Source organism: Patiria miniata, unplaced genomic scaffold, assembly GCF_015706575.1.
Source record: "Patiria miniata isolate m_02_andy unplaced genomic scaffold, ASM1570657v1 HiC_scaffold_17, whole genome shotgun sequence".
In the NCBI taxonomy this organism is placed as follows: domain Eukaryota; kingdom Metazoa; phylum Echinodermata; class Asteroidea; order Valvatida; family Asterinidae; genus Patiria; species Patiria miniata.
Window position 1 is genome coordinate 11,458,996 of NW_024037055.1, and position 17,858 is coordinate 11,476,853.

A 17,858-nucleotide genomic window follows, 5' to 3' on the forward strand; every position below is an offset into this window, starting at 1 on the left:
TTTTAACTTGGCGTTCACAATTTTTTTCAGACCGCGTTCGCAAAATATTCGCACCGTTTTCGCACTGCATTCGCACATTTTCATTGCGAATTTGCAAGGGGTAAATGTCACGCTCAAAATGCGAAATTATACTGCGAATGCGCATTTTTTTCACAAATTTTCCCATTCCATTTCACAGTGTTAGGTTTCAATTGCAATGTGCTGTACCTGTTACTAACAAACATAATACAAAAAGAATTTTTAATTTAGCATATTTATTGTATTTTATGTATTTTATTTTTTAATGAGAAGAAAATATTACAATTTTAAAATTCATTAAAAAAGTCAGACGATGACCTCATGGTGACGTCATTTCAGATTTTGAATACCATTATCAGTACCTACCTACTCACCGAATTTGATTTGGTTGTGAAGATAAAGGGCCTTAAAATATGCAGTTTTAGGATGACGTCACGCTTTTTAAGTAATTTTTGGTAATTACAAAAAAATATTAAAATTTTAAAAATTAATAAAATTTCAAAAATTAATTAAAAATCAGATGACATCATGACGACGTCACTTCAGATTTTATACCTACCTACCCACCAAGTTTCATAACAATCGGACATACCCTTATATGTGAATCAAAAATATTCATGAACTTTCCTAGCATGCCATTTATGAAAACTTACATCAAACTCGACATCTCCACAAAGGTTCCAGGTGCACAGTGGTCCTTCAATGCGCAAAATAGTTGTTCCACTTGCATCTTCTATGGTGAATTTAGGAAAGCACATACTCCATGACTGACACACATAGCCAACAACTGTGCCTGGCGGTGATGTTACTTCCATTTTCTGCAGGCAGCTAAGAAATAAAATTTACATCGTTCAAAAATTGTTTGAATAATAATAATATTTAATATTTTATTTGGCAGATTGACATATATACACACAATTACAATAAATACATAAAATTTGATATTAAAACAAAAGGATATACAAACAATAAGAAACCAAGTAAACACTACACACGAAAGATAGAACGTGGACAGTGCAGGGCTGCCAAGGAAAAGAACAAGGGACAACTGCTGCATCATCCTTTTAAAAGTTCCTCACAAATGCTCCTAACTAAGAAATGGACAAGATACATGTGAGGTTGGAACCTGCAGTCTTCAGAACCTAAAACTTGCATTCTACCCCCAACAAATATATATGTAGTCATTAATCTAAAATATTTATTTTGCACAGGTATTTTTACTTCAATTTTTTACTTCTCACATCTTTCATCAACATAAAATGATGTTTGAACTTCTGATATTCAGTGAAATCTCGATAAGTCACAACCGGTTAACTACAGAACCTGGTAAACTCAAAAACCCAGGTTAACTTTAAATAAGAACTTATTAAAACAGTCAAACGAAAAGAAAATCATATGCTCAAATTTTCGGAAACTCAGTTAAGTCAAACTCAAAATAGCGAGTTGCAGGAATAAACTTGCGGAATTAGGCCACAGAAGTAACTGGAATCCTTTTGTTAACTTCTCCCACGACCCCAATCAATAAACCCAAAATTTGGTATACATGTAAAAGAGCAACAAAGAGGCTATCAGCATCCGTAGTACTGTTGAAGCAGCCTATTCACTGCGGTGCAACTTACAACGACCCAAGCGAACTGTGAATAATCACACAGAAATGTCGCAGACGCAAATCGGCCGCAATTAATGGTCTCCACAATCCCTTAATTGGAGGCGCGCCAAGCACTGCATTCCTAGTACTGCGTTAAAAGATTGATGAGTCATTATTGCTGAACGCACTTCGTCTATTTAAGTGGGGATACAGCGTACACGATGCCACTGTGATCAGACTCCAGGCCATAACCGCAACTAATAGTGGCTTTTGAGTAAGCCTAATCGCTGGCCCATTTGCAGCCAGCATGCCGGCAGTCCAATCATTGGCTCTTTGCGGTGGCCATTATGATTGCATTGGAAATGCACGCCTGACTTTCTAGTTAGCCTGATTGCTACTGGCCCAGCTAGGTGCAGCTCGCACGATAGCGCAACCTCTATCGATCAATAAGGACTGGTCACGTGACCGCACACGCGATATCACACAGCTGCTAGAGACTAGACATCGACAAACGACAAGATATAAATATTTACTACACTAAGTTACACAGTTTGAGTGGTCCATAGAGCAGACACCTTTAGTAAAGAAAAACATAACATCTTAGCAAAATGATGATTTGTGATTGAAAGAAATACATCATTAAAATCAATAAAAAGAAGGAAAGCCAAATAACGTGTCAGGCATAGCGAGTTATGGTGAAAGCCATTCATGTACATTGTACATGCATCGCTAAGTATGTGATCCTAGAAACTCATAGGAACTTTGCGTAACTCGAACTTCAGATATCTCAAATTTTCTATCCATTCCCTCGAGGTTTGACTAATTGAGATCTCACTGTAGGACGTACTCCCCCCCCCCCCTCACAGTAGTGTGGTTGGGGTCTACGAGCGAATACTTACCTGTAGAGCGAATACTACCTACGCATTGTTCCCTATGCCGGCAGGCAATTTGCTTAGAGTTTTATACACAATAGCGCCCTCACGTGTCCTACCCACGACGCCCTGTGACATGCGCACTACGTTAGCGTCCTCTTTTTCTCAAGCGTTACCTGCGCAAGCACTCAAGGAATCGAGTATAGTGGGGAAGGAGGGAGGGGTGCTCTACAGGTAAGTATTCAGTTGTAGACCCCAACCACACTACTGTGGGGGGGGGGGGGGGGGAGTCTACATCACTCTACTTACCTGTAGAGCGAATACTACCTATGCATAGACTCGCACCAAGTAAGGCGGTGGGTATACGCGAATTACCGTATGTCTACAGGGGTGTAGGACATGAGGCGTATCCGAAGGCAAACAACACCAAACAAAAACCAAAAAGCTCGTGCGCAAAAGGTCAGGGGGGTGTCACCATTATGGGGATAAACACATGATAGGTACACCTCATTAGACTTAATGCCCATAGAAATATATATTTCTATGCTCACCCGTTAGTGCTTCTGTGAGGCTCGACTGGCCGCCAGCAGCACTTCTCTTCCAGCCTTGCCATCTGCCTGGAGGACATCCTTCAGGTAGCACTCGGAGAACGTGTTAGGGTTCTTCCAGCAGGCTGCCTTGACGATGTCACCTAGGGGGACCCCCCTTAAAAAAGGCCCACGAGGTGGACACTCCCCTGACCTCGTGCGCTCGAATGGGTCCCTCGGTCGCTGGCCAGCCGCTAGGTACGGAATGGATGGCTGTCACAATCCAGCGGGTGATTGTATCGCGGGACGCCGGCCCATAGGGCGGGGTCGTCGTGATGAACAATTTTCGGTGTCCCGTACGAAGTGACTCCGTTCGGTCGACATACCACTTAAGTGCTCGAACTGGGCACCAAAGTTTGTCTCGGTCGAAAAGGACTTGATGTCCAGGACAAAGATGTCTGGGGGTGTAAAGGCTTCCGACTGGTTCTTCGCAAGAAAACCGGCCGTAGGGATCAGGCGGACACCCCCCGGTTCCCACCGGATGTGTCCTGTCTGCACCGATAATGAGTGTAGTTCCCTACGTCGTCGGGACGTAGCGACAGCCAACAGAAAAACTACTTTGATGGAGATTTGTAACAAAGTTGAGCAATCCATTGGTTCAAAAGGAGCCTTCGCCAGTGTGGATAGTACACTGAAGAGGTCCCAAGATGGGATTAATGTGCGTACTGGGGGACGAGTATTAAACATCCCCTTGATCGGTTGGCTAATTGCAGGGTTGCCGGAAACGGAAGAACCGTCCGGGAACCCCTGATGGATCGCGGCAACGGCCGATCGATAATTTTTTACCGTTGCTGCCGTGAGCCCACTGTTAAAAAGGTATAGGAGGAAATCTCCCACTTCCCCTACAGAAGTATTGGGGGGATGAATGGATTGCCGTCTACACCATTTAAAGAAATGGCGTAATCGGCTATCGTACACCTTTCTGGTTTAGGCTCTGCGGGACTGGGCTGCAATTGTTGCAGCTTTTTGTGGGTGCCAAATTAGAATAATAAATTGAATAGTATCTGTGGCTAACTTCGCCAAAAAGTGGATTTGGCATGCAGGCCGTCATACAATCATGAGAAGTCGTTGCGTAACGATGTATTGTGATGACCTGATCTATTTTTGCGCTTGCTTGGCTTTCTGATAGAGGCATGCAAAAGATGCTGAGGGAATGGTAACAATTGAAATTACTGTTGTTGGCATACAAGCTAGAATTTGCTGTTTATAGCGGTTAAACTTTACAAATAAACCATCCAAAGAAAGGTTGGATTTTTGTAAAACCTTAGTACGAGAATGGGCACAATGCACAAAGTCTGTAAGATCGTTTATACCAGCAGCTAGCTTTATGATAGTAAAATCAAAATCACCGAAACTACGCAATTTAGTCAAAGTTGGTATCACAAGATCGTCAACTGTGGCACCACGTTGAATGACGAAATCTATACTCAAATTACTGAAAGTAGGTCTTATATACTGATCAAATGAATAAGCCCTAGAATCAGCAACAAATAATTGACGAACTTGTGTAGGCATAAGTATACTTTTTGTTCGAATGTCAGGGTGACCAATTTTGTGGGTGCCAAATTAGAACAATAAATTGAATAATTTCTGTGGCTAACTTTGCCAAAAAGATTACGTTTATGTGGCTAACATCCCGTTGAACCAAGCGGAGTTCGGTCTCAGCCACCGATAGGCGTTGCATGGTGCGGGTCAGTTCGCTCTCGTCCACCAAGTCGTCAGAGTACGGCGAGTTGTCACCGGGGAATGGGAACCAGGCCTCGGGGGCAAAGCAGCGCCGTCACAGTGTCCCGGTATCGAGCCCCGCTTGGACTCTAGTGACACCGATGGGTGTAAATTAATACCGGGCAAGGACGCCGGTGCACGGCTCTCCGTGCACGGCATTGTCCACTGGTCTGTCACCCCACCATGGCCGTGATGACTGGCGGGTGGGGGCTGTCATTCTGGAGGGGACTCCGGCGCACGGCTAACCGTGTGTGGTATGTCCCTTTGGCCCGGCCTCATCCAGCTGTGACCGTAGTCTCCCTGTCGGCCTGACAATGAGGCCGCGAGGGAGTGAAAGGCCTCCAAAATATCATCGCGTGAAATCGGGTCGCCACCCTTGTGGCGTTTCCCACGGTGTGATCAACCGGATGACCCGCTAGAACTCGTCGAAGAACGGCGGGAATGGCGGTTCTTTTTCGCTTTTTTCTTTTTTGAAGATCGACTCCGAGTAGTTTCCGAGGATTGCGGGGACACAGGGATTCCCGAACAATGGATAAAATCCGATGTAGAGGCATGGCCCTGAGAGCGTAGCGTTAACGCTCCGGGCGTTAACGCTCTGGGGGAATCCCAGGGAGTCGGCTTTATGCGATCAATAGCCTGGGCGGCCGACAGCGCCCCCGCGCCGGTAACATAGGCGGGTGCTGCACGGTCCAGCCGGCCGTATAAAAGCCCATCCCGAGGCATCGAGGTAATCACGGGGCTGGGTGGGCCTGGGTGCACTGAGCCATGGAGGAGTACTTCCTCCGGCTGTGTGTGCCCCGTAGACGGGCCAGGGACGGGCACGGTGTGCCCCGTTGCGGAGCCACCTTTTGCTGCACGTCCCTTTTTGGGCACTGCCCCGGCTTCAGATAATTTCCTTGTCTTGCCGGTGCGTTTCCCCTTCAGCTGGGCGGACCCGTGAATATTGACCGAAGATGGTGGGGTTGTACGGCCCCCAGCTTGGTCAACGGGTCCGTCAGCTCCGACAGCCGGCAGTGGCTGAAGGGGCTGACTAGGGGACTGCTGCCGCGGTGAAGTACCATCACCGGTGCAGTCCCCTGAGAACTCGGGCTTGTCTGGTGAGATGTACGTTATCATTTATCAACTCAATTATCAACACACCCAGTCCTCCCCAACTTCCTAGATTTACTCATTTCCTACTTCACTTCACTTAGAATAACTCACTATAACAACTCTACAATAAACACTTTCTCTTTATTTGTTATAAATAGCTTTTTCACAGCAAAGAGGCATAAATAAAACAGTGAAATTTCACGATATACCTCGCCTGCGGCTAAGAGAAAAAGAGGACGCTAACGTAGTGCGCATGTCACAGGGCGTCGTGGGTAGGACACATGAGGGCGCTATTGTGTGTAAAACTCTTAGCAAATCGCCTGCCGGCATAGGGAACAATACATAGGTAGTATTCGCTCTACAGGTAAGTAGAGTGATGTAGACTCTTAGAATTAACAAACCATTCATTACACCAAAATTGTACGCTTGTGGTACAAAGACTAAACCTCCTGTTCATCATCAGGGTTTCAAGACCTAAAAACATTAATGCATGGTCATATCAATGTAATATTGGCCTAGAAATATAAAACAAAATTTAATACAACACAATCTTTTTTGAATGACCTAACTGTCAGTTTGAGTACATGTAAGACCTCAATGCCACTATGGGGCTGTAAATTCCAAAAACAGGTCTTAATGTGTACATGTAACTTTTGTACAGTGTCTAGTTTGTTGTGACAACCTTATTATCTTTATTTGAGGCTGCGCAGGGACGGCATTCTGCTAACTTTGTTAGTCACATGTATGTCCAAGAGGTGAATATCCCAATGCAAGTTATAATGTTGTACATGTAGGGTAACACCTTATCTTTGCACACGTAACTCACCAGAAATATATAATTGTACATAAAAGTGGTTCATTTATGCCCCTAAAAATCTGTATTGTTGGACATTTCAATGAGTTGAGGATATATGCCCATTTTCCACAGACTAGCAACAGAGGATCCTTCCTGGATCTTACTTAAGCTGTCGAAGTGTCTATTTTCAATGAGACATATTTTTCCAGTATTCACTCTGTGCAGGGACTGCTGCATTATTTATACATGTATGCTAAGAAAATCAAGGGCCAGGTTCAGTTTCCTGGGAAAAAAAACATAGTGTTTGCCCACTCTGAGAAAACCTGTTTATATTTGACACTCTGTTGCTGTTCCATCAAGAAACTGGTAATCTACTGAACAATAACAGGGGACACATCCATTTTGAATGGGATTCGACAGCAATTTGATGATTCACTGTATCAAAAGTACAAATCTCTGGCTCTATTCAGACAACATTGTTTTAGTTCAAACGGTCAAAGTTAAAACGGTCCCTCACTGTGGGAGGCCAATCGTAAAATTATAATGTGCTGAGCATTCAGACACTGTTTTAAGTACAGCGAGTTCAACTCGAAGTGGTTTATCTCATTTTCTGAGGTTACCTAGAAATTCCGCGTCGGCCCAAACCGCACACCCTAATAGTTTGTGCTGTACCCGCTGCTATGTACGTCAGATTTGAACCGGCCAACTGATCCCGTTAGCTCGGTGGTCGAGTGGTAAGACATCTGCACTAGAAAGCAGAAGGTCATGGGTTCGAGTCCCACCCGAGTGTCGTGTCCTAGTCACGAAAAATGTGACTCGAGTCCGACTCGAGTGAGTTCAAGTCTTGTACTCGAATCCTACAACACTGGAACATGTACATCTTTTTTTTTTCCATTCTGGGGGCTATTTTTTTATAGCTTTCGTGGTGCAAAAAGACGTAATTCTAACGTTAAAAGCTGATATGCAAAACCTGTGTGTTTGAAACGACGTTTTGCACTTACATGTAAACAAGTTGCATCTACGCACAACGTCAGCAGGCATGCCCACACATCGTGCCAGTCACATACAAATACGCATTGATATTAACATTGCTATATTAACCAATCAGCGCCTTGGTTTTCCTGGTAGTAGAATGTACATGAATATTACACATGTAATATGTCTCCAACTAACCGCTGTTACATTGACATCAGCATGTTTGTAATTGTGTGTGCGGTGAGCACCATGCTATCAGGCCATGTGGTCAGAAAACTTGCGGATATATTGGGTTTGGAATTTGATTTTTTTTTTCATGAATGGCCGGCGGTAGGAAAATTTGGAGACTCAGGGCAGCTTGTTGCACACCTTTTAGCCTCACTGTATGTCGTTTGTTTATAACAAAAGCACGCCACTGAAAAGGTGTTATATAACCCCACTTCAACTGCGCTGGCTAAATCAGGAAGCAGTTTAGCTAAAACCGTTCAGACACCATACTAGAAGATACCATTCTGGTTTAGTGCTAAACCCATCCTCCGAGGTGTTTTAACTTACTGTTTTAGTGGTGAGATAAAACCGATTCGGTGTAAATTAGCTTGTAAGTACAAGAGTACCTATTGCACCAGCGACTACGTGGTAGTAAACATCTACAAGGCAGTGGGTGGTGGAGATTCTTGTTTTGATTACCAACTGGTATTTTTTTAATGTTGGGGAGACTGCGTGATGTTATGGCTCATTTAGAAATAAATTCTTTGCACACTTTGACCAACAGTAGAGTGAATTGGGCCTAAATTTTGTGCAGTATTGGTTGGACTTCCGATCGCAAGCACGCGAAGCCCACAACGTATTCCCGCACTGCCCCCTACTTGGTTTCCCCCATGCCCCTTGTAGTCCCATCCCGCTTACACATGTGTGTACACACATACATGCATGCACATGTGGGATTATTCTGTAACTTATGTTTTTCTTTACTTTGCCTTGTAATTCTGAGTGAAATGGCAGGGGGGTGTGAGAGGATATATGCAAATTATCCATTGTGACTAATGTTTGTTTCTCAATGGCCAATCACACCATAGATCAATGATTGTTGGTTTGGTAACCCAAAACCAGCGCATGCACAACTCAACCCATGCTGTGTTTTTTTTTTAACAGCGTAGCGTTTCAAATCAAGGGCAAATCACATCCCATTCAATCGTAAGCAGCTCATTTCATTAACATAACTGCAAAACCCAGAACTTACAGAATAATATACAAATATTGAGTGGCTCAGCGTGGAATGGGAGGAATATTATCGCAAGGTAAAATCTGGACTTTTCCAGTTCACGAGGCGAAGCCGAGTGAACTGGAAAAGTCCAAATTTTACCGAGCCACTCAATATTTGTTTTACATAACTGACATATAGATCCTTGTCATTTGATATATTTGAACTTTTTTTCAATACATAACTGGAGGAAAATGTATTTCTCTCTTCCAAACCACCCCTTCACGAAAATGTTTGAACCCAACGCTGTAGCGCTGGCTCTTTGGAACAATTCGCGCTACGCGCAACACTGCCAACGCGCAAACCAGCATGCATTTGCACACAAAAATCGCGTCATGATCCTAACTGTTGAATAGTATTTCCCATTCCCCATGGGCGGATAGTACTTTTTGAGGCTCGGCATGAATGGGAGCAATAACGAATGCCACGTGATGTGAGTTCCACCAATCAAATGACAAGGATCTGTATGTCGGTTATATAATCAAGGCTGTGATCCTAGCTGAATCCCGCATGGATGTGTACATACACGTATGTGTGTACACACATGTGTACAGGGGTTGGGACTACATGTACATGGCCATGGGAGCATTGTGGGCTTCGTGTGCATGCAATCGAAGTGGGGTTTCGCGGCTACGTGGACGACATGGAGTCTGGTAGCCTGTGGCCAGCTATGGTATGCTGTTACAGCATAGTGGAAGATAATCATTGATGGCCTGATCCATCAGTTTATACTAGGCATCAACCTTGGCTTGACAGAAGGTAATTGGTGACATCATCTCAACTTCATCGCTGTATCCATCTTCCAAAGGTTTATAGTACTGGAATCTTTCATTTGTTAAATATATCTACAATAGTTTTCTTTTTTTTTAATGAAATTTATTCTCATGCCTGCATTAGGTAGGAGTGATCACAATGGTATCACATGGGTACCTACATGTATGAATCTTATGTGACAACTACATTGTAGATACATTTGTCAAATGAAAGATTCCAGTATATAAACCTTTGGAAGATGGACACAGCAATGAAGTTGGGATGATGTCACCAATTACCTGCTGTCAAGCCAAGGTTGATGCCTAGTATAAACTGATGGATCAGACCATCAATGATTATTTTCCACTTTAAAAACGCAGTGGAATGAGATTTCATTTCACATTGATGGACATTTTCAAATAGCTTGGAAAGACCCACATGAAATTGATGTCTTACCATGGACACCAGCAGCTAGTGCATCTCAGGCCACGGTTCAAATGCACCACCTCCCTGGTTGCATTATCCAGTATCTTCATATCAAAACACCTCCAATTTCCCAAACAGTTTCGAGTGCAACAATTGGTGTCTGGAACAAAAGACAGTAAGCAGTGTAACAACATAGTTTCTTCAGATAACGCAAAAACAAGAGAACTGTTGTTATTGTTATTAACCAGCACCTTATTCCATGAAGCACTGTGATGTGTTGTTAATGGAGTTGCAGCATGTAATACATAGCAACTTGTGATATGATCCGAACACAAAACTTACTACATGACGTGTATGAACTGAACGCATTAGAAGTTTCTTGACAATGGCAAATTGTCCCAAAATATTCATCTCTGATACCTATGCATTCCCAAGGGGCTTGTGCACAAAGTTCCATTGGTAATGTGACCGGGGACAACAGGATCTTCAAGTTAAAGGAAAGTATACTGTTTTTATTCCTCGTCAGTGGCCGCATGGCAGCAAAGCGCAGCCAGCGCTGTCAAACTTTCTTTAAATTACAAGACTTTACAACATGTGTGCGCTCTTGATGGTGGCTAATACAAGACTGAATCAAGTTTATCTAGACCACAGGACATTGGCCAGTGCCTCACATTCCTGGGCAGACCACATAGGGATTATGAATAAACAGTCACTGCTAAAGAGGTGATAAAACAAAGTAACTAGAAAAGCTAGAGTCTAATGAATAATAATAGGGTACATGTAGTCAGGCCTCCTGCCTTAGGAGTTAATTACTTTTCCAGAAACTTGGAATGTGTGGCTGACCCACCCAGGGCCAAAGGACAGATTTTCTCACAATATAACATGTACATAAAACAATGAAGATAATAATAATTTCAATACTTGGAAAATGCATGAACATGAAACCAATTCAAAACTTGTGAAAAAGCAATTCCACGTACCGACTAATGGGATATAAAATATTAATAAAATTTTCAGTAGAAATAGGAAAAACCAAAGGTGTCAAAAAATATAACATTCAAATATGTTTCAAATATTTCACCGGTTACAGTAATAACAAATGTATAGCTGAGTTTGGAGGATGCACTGTGTCAAGGTCTCGGGCCAGACCTTGTGTTGTTTATGCTCAGCCATGCATACAATGTAAATATAGGCCTAAATTATACTTGAATCCTCCGCATTGCTCCAGGATGTCACTGGCTCTGCCTCAACATAGGCATAGCCATGGATGGGGGGGGGGGGGTATTTAAACCCCCCCCCATTATTTTGTAAAGACTGCCCTTCTTTTAACAAATGCCCTTTTTTGTGAACAAGTATCCTTTTTAAACAAAAGTCGTGCCCTTCTTTGTGCCAACTAACTTGTGCGTTACTGGTGCCTTTTTTTGAATTTCGCGCATGTATCGCCCTGATAACCACCATACATTGCCCGTTAAGTGTGTATAATTGTCGGTTTTGAACAGCGCCCCCATCGACAGATGATACCAGCCAATTTTTACATGGAGGCAGTTGGAGGATATTGCAGCATTGAGGTTGCATCCTAGCAAAAATGCCCACAAGGAGTTAGGGTTAATAGATACAACAGAAAAGCCCTGCAGATACACCCAAAATTCATGTACAAAATATTACACCTTGGTCGGACCATTACCAACAGTGTAGGCCACCTGTCGGGGGCGCCAGTAGAATGTTGATATGGGGCCTATACAGTAAGTGTACAAAATATGTTATCTTCAAGCAAACTTGAATCCTCGATCCTGATTGGTCGATCCATGGCAACAAGCCGTGCTACATATAACCATACCGCACGGCCACGGTCCATACCGCACTCCGCGTATTGCGCTATTCTAAGCCTAAGTGACGCGATTAGTGCTGCACAATTCACTGTGAATTCAAAAGTTGCGCGTAGGTTGCGTGTTCCAACTTTACTGTGCGTCAAGTTTGCTTGAAGATAAATTCGTTATCGCGCTCGCGGAACACGGAAAATGTAGTGCGTCTGTGTCCCACATACCACTCGGCCTTCGGCCTCGTGGTATGTGGGACACAGACGCACTACATTATTCCGTGTTCCACTCGCGCTTGCAAGATAACTAATAGACAGTCATCATTTTTCTGTGTGCTGTACACCAATGACTTTGAGTTATTAATTTCCCCCCATAAATTAAGGCTTGAATTGGTTTGTAACAGAGTGATATCAACTCCCACAAAGTAAGGTGCAGACTTACGATAAAGATTTACATTAGCACCATGCGACAAACGCCTTTTGTGAGTTTGTGAGGCTGTAAAGAACCTGGGGGAACTTAACGTTTTGGGCAATATGCTCTGTCTGTCATCAGGAGACATAATATTGCTTCTTTCAGTCTCCTTAAGACGGGCAGAGTATACTGTTCAAAACATTCTTTTCAGAACCTCCCAAACTGACAAAAGAGATTTATCACATGATGTTACCGTAAACTTTCATCTTATTGCTACCTTTACCACGAAAACCTTCAAATCTTATAAGGTTAAGACTTGCTCTGGTATTTTTTTATTATAAATATCAGTGACCAATCAACACACCCCGGGTTAACACTGTAATTGAGTTTAGAACACTTACAATTTACTGCACTTTACATGTCACAAAAAATGAACATACAAGATCAAATTTCTTGATACAGGGAAATTATTATTATTATTTATTTAAGAGTGCTGTAATTAAAAAGTAGGCTACATGCTGAATAATATTATATTAAAATGAAAAATTGTGATAATGAAACAAAATTGCACATTACACTATTACAGTTGACTCTCATTAATAGGAGCTCGGCTAGGACAAGATCCTGGTGAAGACAAGCATATTTCACCATTCCCATCCTACATGTATGTATGTATTTCTATGAGGAAAAAAATGGTTTACTACGAGCTTCAGCAATACGAGAATTTGCACAGAACGAGTACTTTAAATGCATTTGGAAAACAACCTGTCAATAAGTGGGCCTGTTCAATTTGGAGAGGTGCTAATCATCACGGTGATAATGCTCGCTAATCCCTGCACTGTGGTTTCCGTGCTACTGGTACACTTAATGTAAGCGTGCTGTTTACAACTCAACAGTGCTAGAACACTTAAAAGCTGGATAATGCATTGTATGGCTGTTTGCTGTTGTCTTGCTGCTAGCTGGCTTCTTTAACCCTAACTCCTGGGGCTCTTTTACTAGGAAGTATCCTGAATCCGCCAAACTCCACCAATTTTGTCATGCAAAAAATGCTGGTATCCTGAGTCCATCAAAATCCCCCAGTGTAGATACTGGAGGTATCCTGAATCCGCCAGAATCCACCAGCAATTAGCAAAGGTCTTGATGGATTCTGGCGGATTCAGAATACCATGGTGGCATAAAAAAAAACCAAAAAAAACAACATGTTTTTCCATAGAGTCTTCAAAATCCATCACCTAAATTTGTGGAGGATTTTGACGGATTCAGGATACCATGCTCGCATGAAAATTGTGATGTGTGTTGTTGCATAGGATCCATCAAAATACACCAATGCATGGTGACCCCAGCATAGAGTACCGAAGTGAATACATCTCGCGCACAAAATTTGTGTGAAAGACATTAGCGCATGTTTCAGCCCATAAACCACAGATAGAATGAAAAGACTAGATCAGCAGCGCGTCCACACGCGCCCATTCACTGTGCGATAAATCTCCGCCATTTTGGTTGTCTCTCGTAGGCGCGCAACAAATTAATGCAAAGTAATAGAGCTAAATGTATCTTTCCTCCAGCACATGACCTAGCTCAATGCGCGCGAAGCTAGAAATGCGCACCAAGTATTTACGCGATGCGCACACATAATTATTAGCGATGCACATGGTGCTCTTTGCGCGTAAACAGCGGTGCGTTCGTCACGTTTTCGCGCATTATTTGTATCTTTCCTCCAGCACGTGACCCTCCATGCAAGTCCACCCAGTACATGTGTGTGACAGACTTGGCAGGGCTAGTGCCAGCAGTATTTACTTGACCACAAACATTGCAAAAGAGTTAAACTGTTGAGATCCTGAATCCATCAAAGTCCCCCAATAGCTCAAAATGGAGGTATCCTGAATCCATATAAATCCACCAGTTCCGCTAGGCTTCGAATCCTGAGTCCATCAAAATCCACCAGTTTGTTCAATATGGAGGTATCCTGAATCCGCCGAAATCCCCCGAAACAGGGGGGTGGATTTTGATGGATTTAGGTACGTTAGGGTTAATTATGGCAGCTCTCACTGATATGTTTAATAAAAATCTTTCTAACATACACTGTATCACTTTAATAACTGGAGACTAATTTTTATGAGATTTTTTGGAAAGATTAAGCGTGTAATGTATTGGCTAGAACATGGCACTATTTATGGTATAAAATACAATAAGGCTTATATTACATAAAAAGTGACAAGTGTTGGCCTACCAAGTTTCTAGTTGCACTTGAGGAAATTTGGCCAAACGAACATATAATTTTGTTACGCAGAAACGTTTGAATATTTTGGCGAACAAATTAGTTATTGCTTGATTAGTTGTTGCACAATATTAACATATTGGCAAACTATATAGAGAACACGTCCTTGTTATTGCTATGTTTTCAGGGCTTTTAATCTTGGTTTTGGGATTGCGTCCCCGTGACCAGAGGAGTGAGACCGGACTGCAGCGGCGGGACCAGAGGACCGTGTGGACTCCGCTGGCTAAGTGGGAAAGCTACGGGCATAGCGCATTTGCTGGACATGAGACAACAAGAGACACTCGGATATTGTAACTAATATTTGTGATTGTATTTAACTACTGGAAGTTGCCCCTGAATCTGAATTAAATAAGGAATATAAATCGCGTGTATAAATCGTGTGTATGATGTCTTGTAAATAAATATAAATATTGTAGAGAGAAGTGTGAAGGCCTAGTTTTCTCTGAGTGTCAGTACTGTTCATTGGATGGTGACTATAACCAAGGGTCCATTTCATGGGGTGGGCAAACCCGGAAGGTGACACTCAGATTGAAGAGGCAGCAGCGAACTCTGATGTTAATGAACCACACAGAGAAAGCAAGGGCTGGAGTGAGCACAGTTGAATCGCCGCCCGGAAAGGTGGGGCCCTTGCACCCGGATTGCCGAATATTGGGGCTGTGGATACAGCCGGCAGAGTGGCGGTCTCCCCACGGGCATCACCTGGCTGAGTAGTTTAGGTGTTTCTGAATTTGGAAATCACCAAAGACTATTACTTTGGGGCCCCGTGGATGACATAATTTCAGCACAGGGGAAAAACCCGTATAAAACGATCAGGAAAAACCGAACGGCAGTCGAAGTAGTCGGGACATCTGGAATGATAGTGAAAGATAGGGACTAGTTTGGAAAAGAGCGATAGGCCTATCAAATGGAGGATGTATTGCTCTAGTGTAAATTAACAGAACAGAATAAGACACCTGTAGCGTCACATCAAGCAACTGTGAGGTTAATACACGTAACGGTTTTCGTTTTGAAGGCGAAGCCCCGAATAGTCGGTGTAGCATGAGGGATTTGCTAGCAGCGAAATATCACGCTAACTGTTGAAGGCGAAAACACCGAATAATCGATGGAACGTGAGGGATTTGCTTAAAGTAGTGAATACATGTATCACATTGAAGGGTCAGTAAGTAGTGGGTGAGTGGGTTGCAACTCGTGTGACGCTCCCCCATGCAAAGCCTTGTCCGTTTGGAACAGCGTGACGTACGAGCATAAAGTGAGTAGCCAGAAACCTGTGCAAAGCCCCACTTGCTCCGTACGACATGAGCTACTTGCAGCATGTGCGAAGCCTCGTGCACACAGTCTTGTAAGAACCGTGAAACGGGAGTGAGTGACCGGCAACCTGTGCTGTGCAAGAACTCACTCCCGAAATGTATCCGTAACGACCAAGAAATATCACGGGAAAAAAAAAGACCTAATGTTACAAAAACTCACTCAACTTGTAGAAGCAATAATAGAAGACCAATAGATGAATAAACAATGAACTTAGCTATAAAAATTGGCTGAGGAAAGACTGAGAAAATTTGCAAACCAAGAGCTCTGTAAATATACATCTCTCACGAAACGCCGCTAAGAGAAAAGAGGAAGTATGCCGAGCGGGCCCAAGGTACTAGGGTAATAAATCTTAGCGTATGGCTGGCGCTCTCAAGGGAATAATGCATATATGTAGTAATACTCTACAGACGTAAGGAGAGCGCAGTAGAATTAGCCAATTCCACTGAAAAGCTAGAAAATAACTCCAGACAAGAAAACATGTAGACGAGGCAATAGCCCCTCCCTTAACTCTGCAGGATCAAACACATCATACATGTAAGAACAAAGTTCGAAAGAAAAAAATAAAATACGAAAATTACATAAGTTTGAAGTTCTACAGATGTGACAAATACACAAGCGGACAGCACAGACAATTTTAAGGTCAATGCCGTTTCAAAAATTGCAGAGGCGATGTAGCTATTGGTGCAGCCATTTTGGTGATCAAAATGCCAACTCAATCTTTTTACATTACAAGTTTTATAACTACATATCGTCTGAATTTTAGTAATCATACGTGTACATCTCACTTTAAGGCAAAAGAAAAAATTCGTTTTTTGGTCTGCGTGCGCATCGCCGTAGCCACGTGCATCGGCAAAATTTTAAAAAAAAATTCCAAAGTAAGATGATGTCTCAAAACCACCAAACTTACAGGTTTGACTGGAATCCTGCTGCTGCACAATTTTTATTTTGCACTAAATTTAGTCTGGCACCATTTCCAGACAGTATTGTAATTTTATAATTGTGCTTCTGGAAGCCAGACTGAGGGAGCGATAGTAGTGTATCTGGAACCTGTAAACGCTTTTTAATTAGCGCAATATGTATGGGAGCAGACTAATGACCAGCCTTGGCAGCACATGCATGATGTCGATGTCGCTGTATGGTCTGACGTTACCGTTTTCTCTGATTTTTGTCTTGTCTATCCAAAATTCCCAAAAAATGTTTGTGTCGGTCGAGATCGTAAGTGCTAGTAGGTGCAGAATGCTCAAGCCCTATGGCCTTAGTGATGTCACCTCAAGCTACACCCTGAAGGATATTTTTGAGAGTTTTAAGGTAATCAAAGCGTCATCTGCAATCAGCCGACATTTGAAGGGGGAAGAAAAAAAAATGCGTCGCCGCACCACTTTTGGGGCTAGCTCCATACCAGAAACCGAACACTTTTTGGGGGGGCCTATACATGTACCGTATATGTGAGAATGCTTTCAAAAGCAAAACAATGTGCCATTTTTGGAAAACACCTACATGGCATGCACATATATTTATTTTGTTCGGATGATGCATGATTGGCGACGGTGAGTGGGGGAAACAGCTTTCTGCATAAGACAAGCTTCCAGATAACACAACATATATTAGTAAATCCGGAGAACCTTGTATTAACGAGAGTCGACTATACCTGGGACAAATATACAATGTACATTTTAAAAATTGTATGCATGAACCTGTCCACGTGGTTTTTTTTTATTAACCCTAACTCCCTTTTATTAAAGGGAAAATACAACATTTGTAAACACCAAAAAATAAAACTACCACATTATTTTGAAATACCTTTGCTGGACTGTTAGTGAATGACAGTCTAAAGCATCCTGTAAAATCATGGCACCTGGTATACTGTCATTTTCAAGAAAAGTGGTATTTTGGTCGGCCGACCAGCGTTGGAAAAAATGGCTTTTTCAAATACTGGCCCAAATTGACCATA

General features: G+C 42.7%; 1 protein-coding gene across 2 annotated transcripts in view; it reads right to left on the reverse strand.

Annotated features, from left to right (window-relative positions):
* The window catches only part of LOC119723825 (phospholipid scramblase 1-like), an 83,171-nt gene that overhangs the window by 37,226 nt on the left and 28,087 nt on the right, over positions 1-17,858 (reverse strand). For both annotated transcript variants that reach the window (XM_038194702.1, XM_038194703.1), the window contains 2 exons: positions 10,124-10,253; positions 672-846 (listed from right to left, as the gene is read on the reverse strand). In XM_038194702.1, coding sequence (XP_038050630.1) covers positions 672-846; positions 10,124-10,253 — 305 coding nt within the window. The remainder of the gene's footprint in view (positions 1-671; positions 847-10,123; positions 10,254-17,858) is intronic.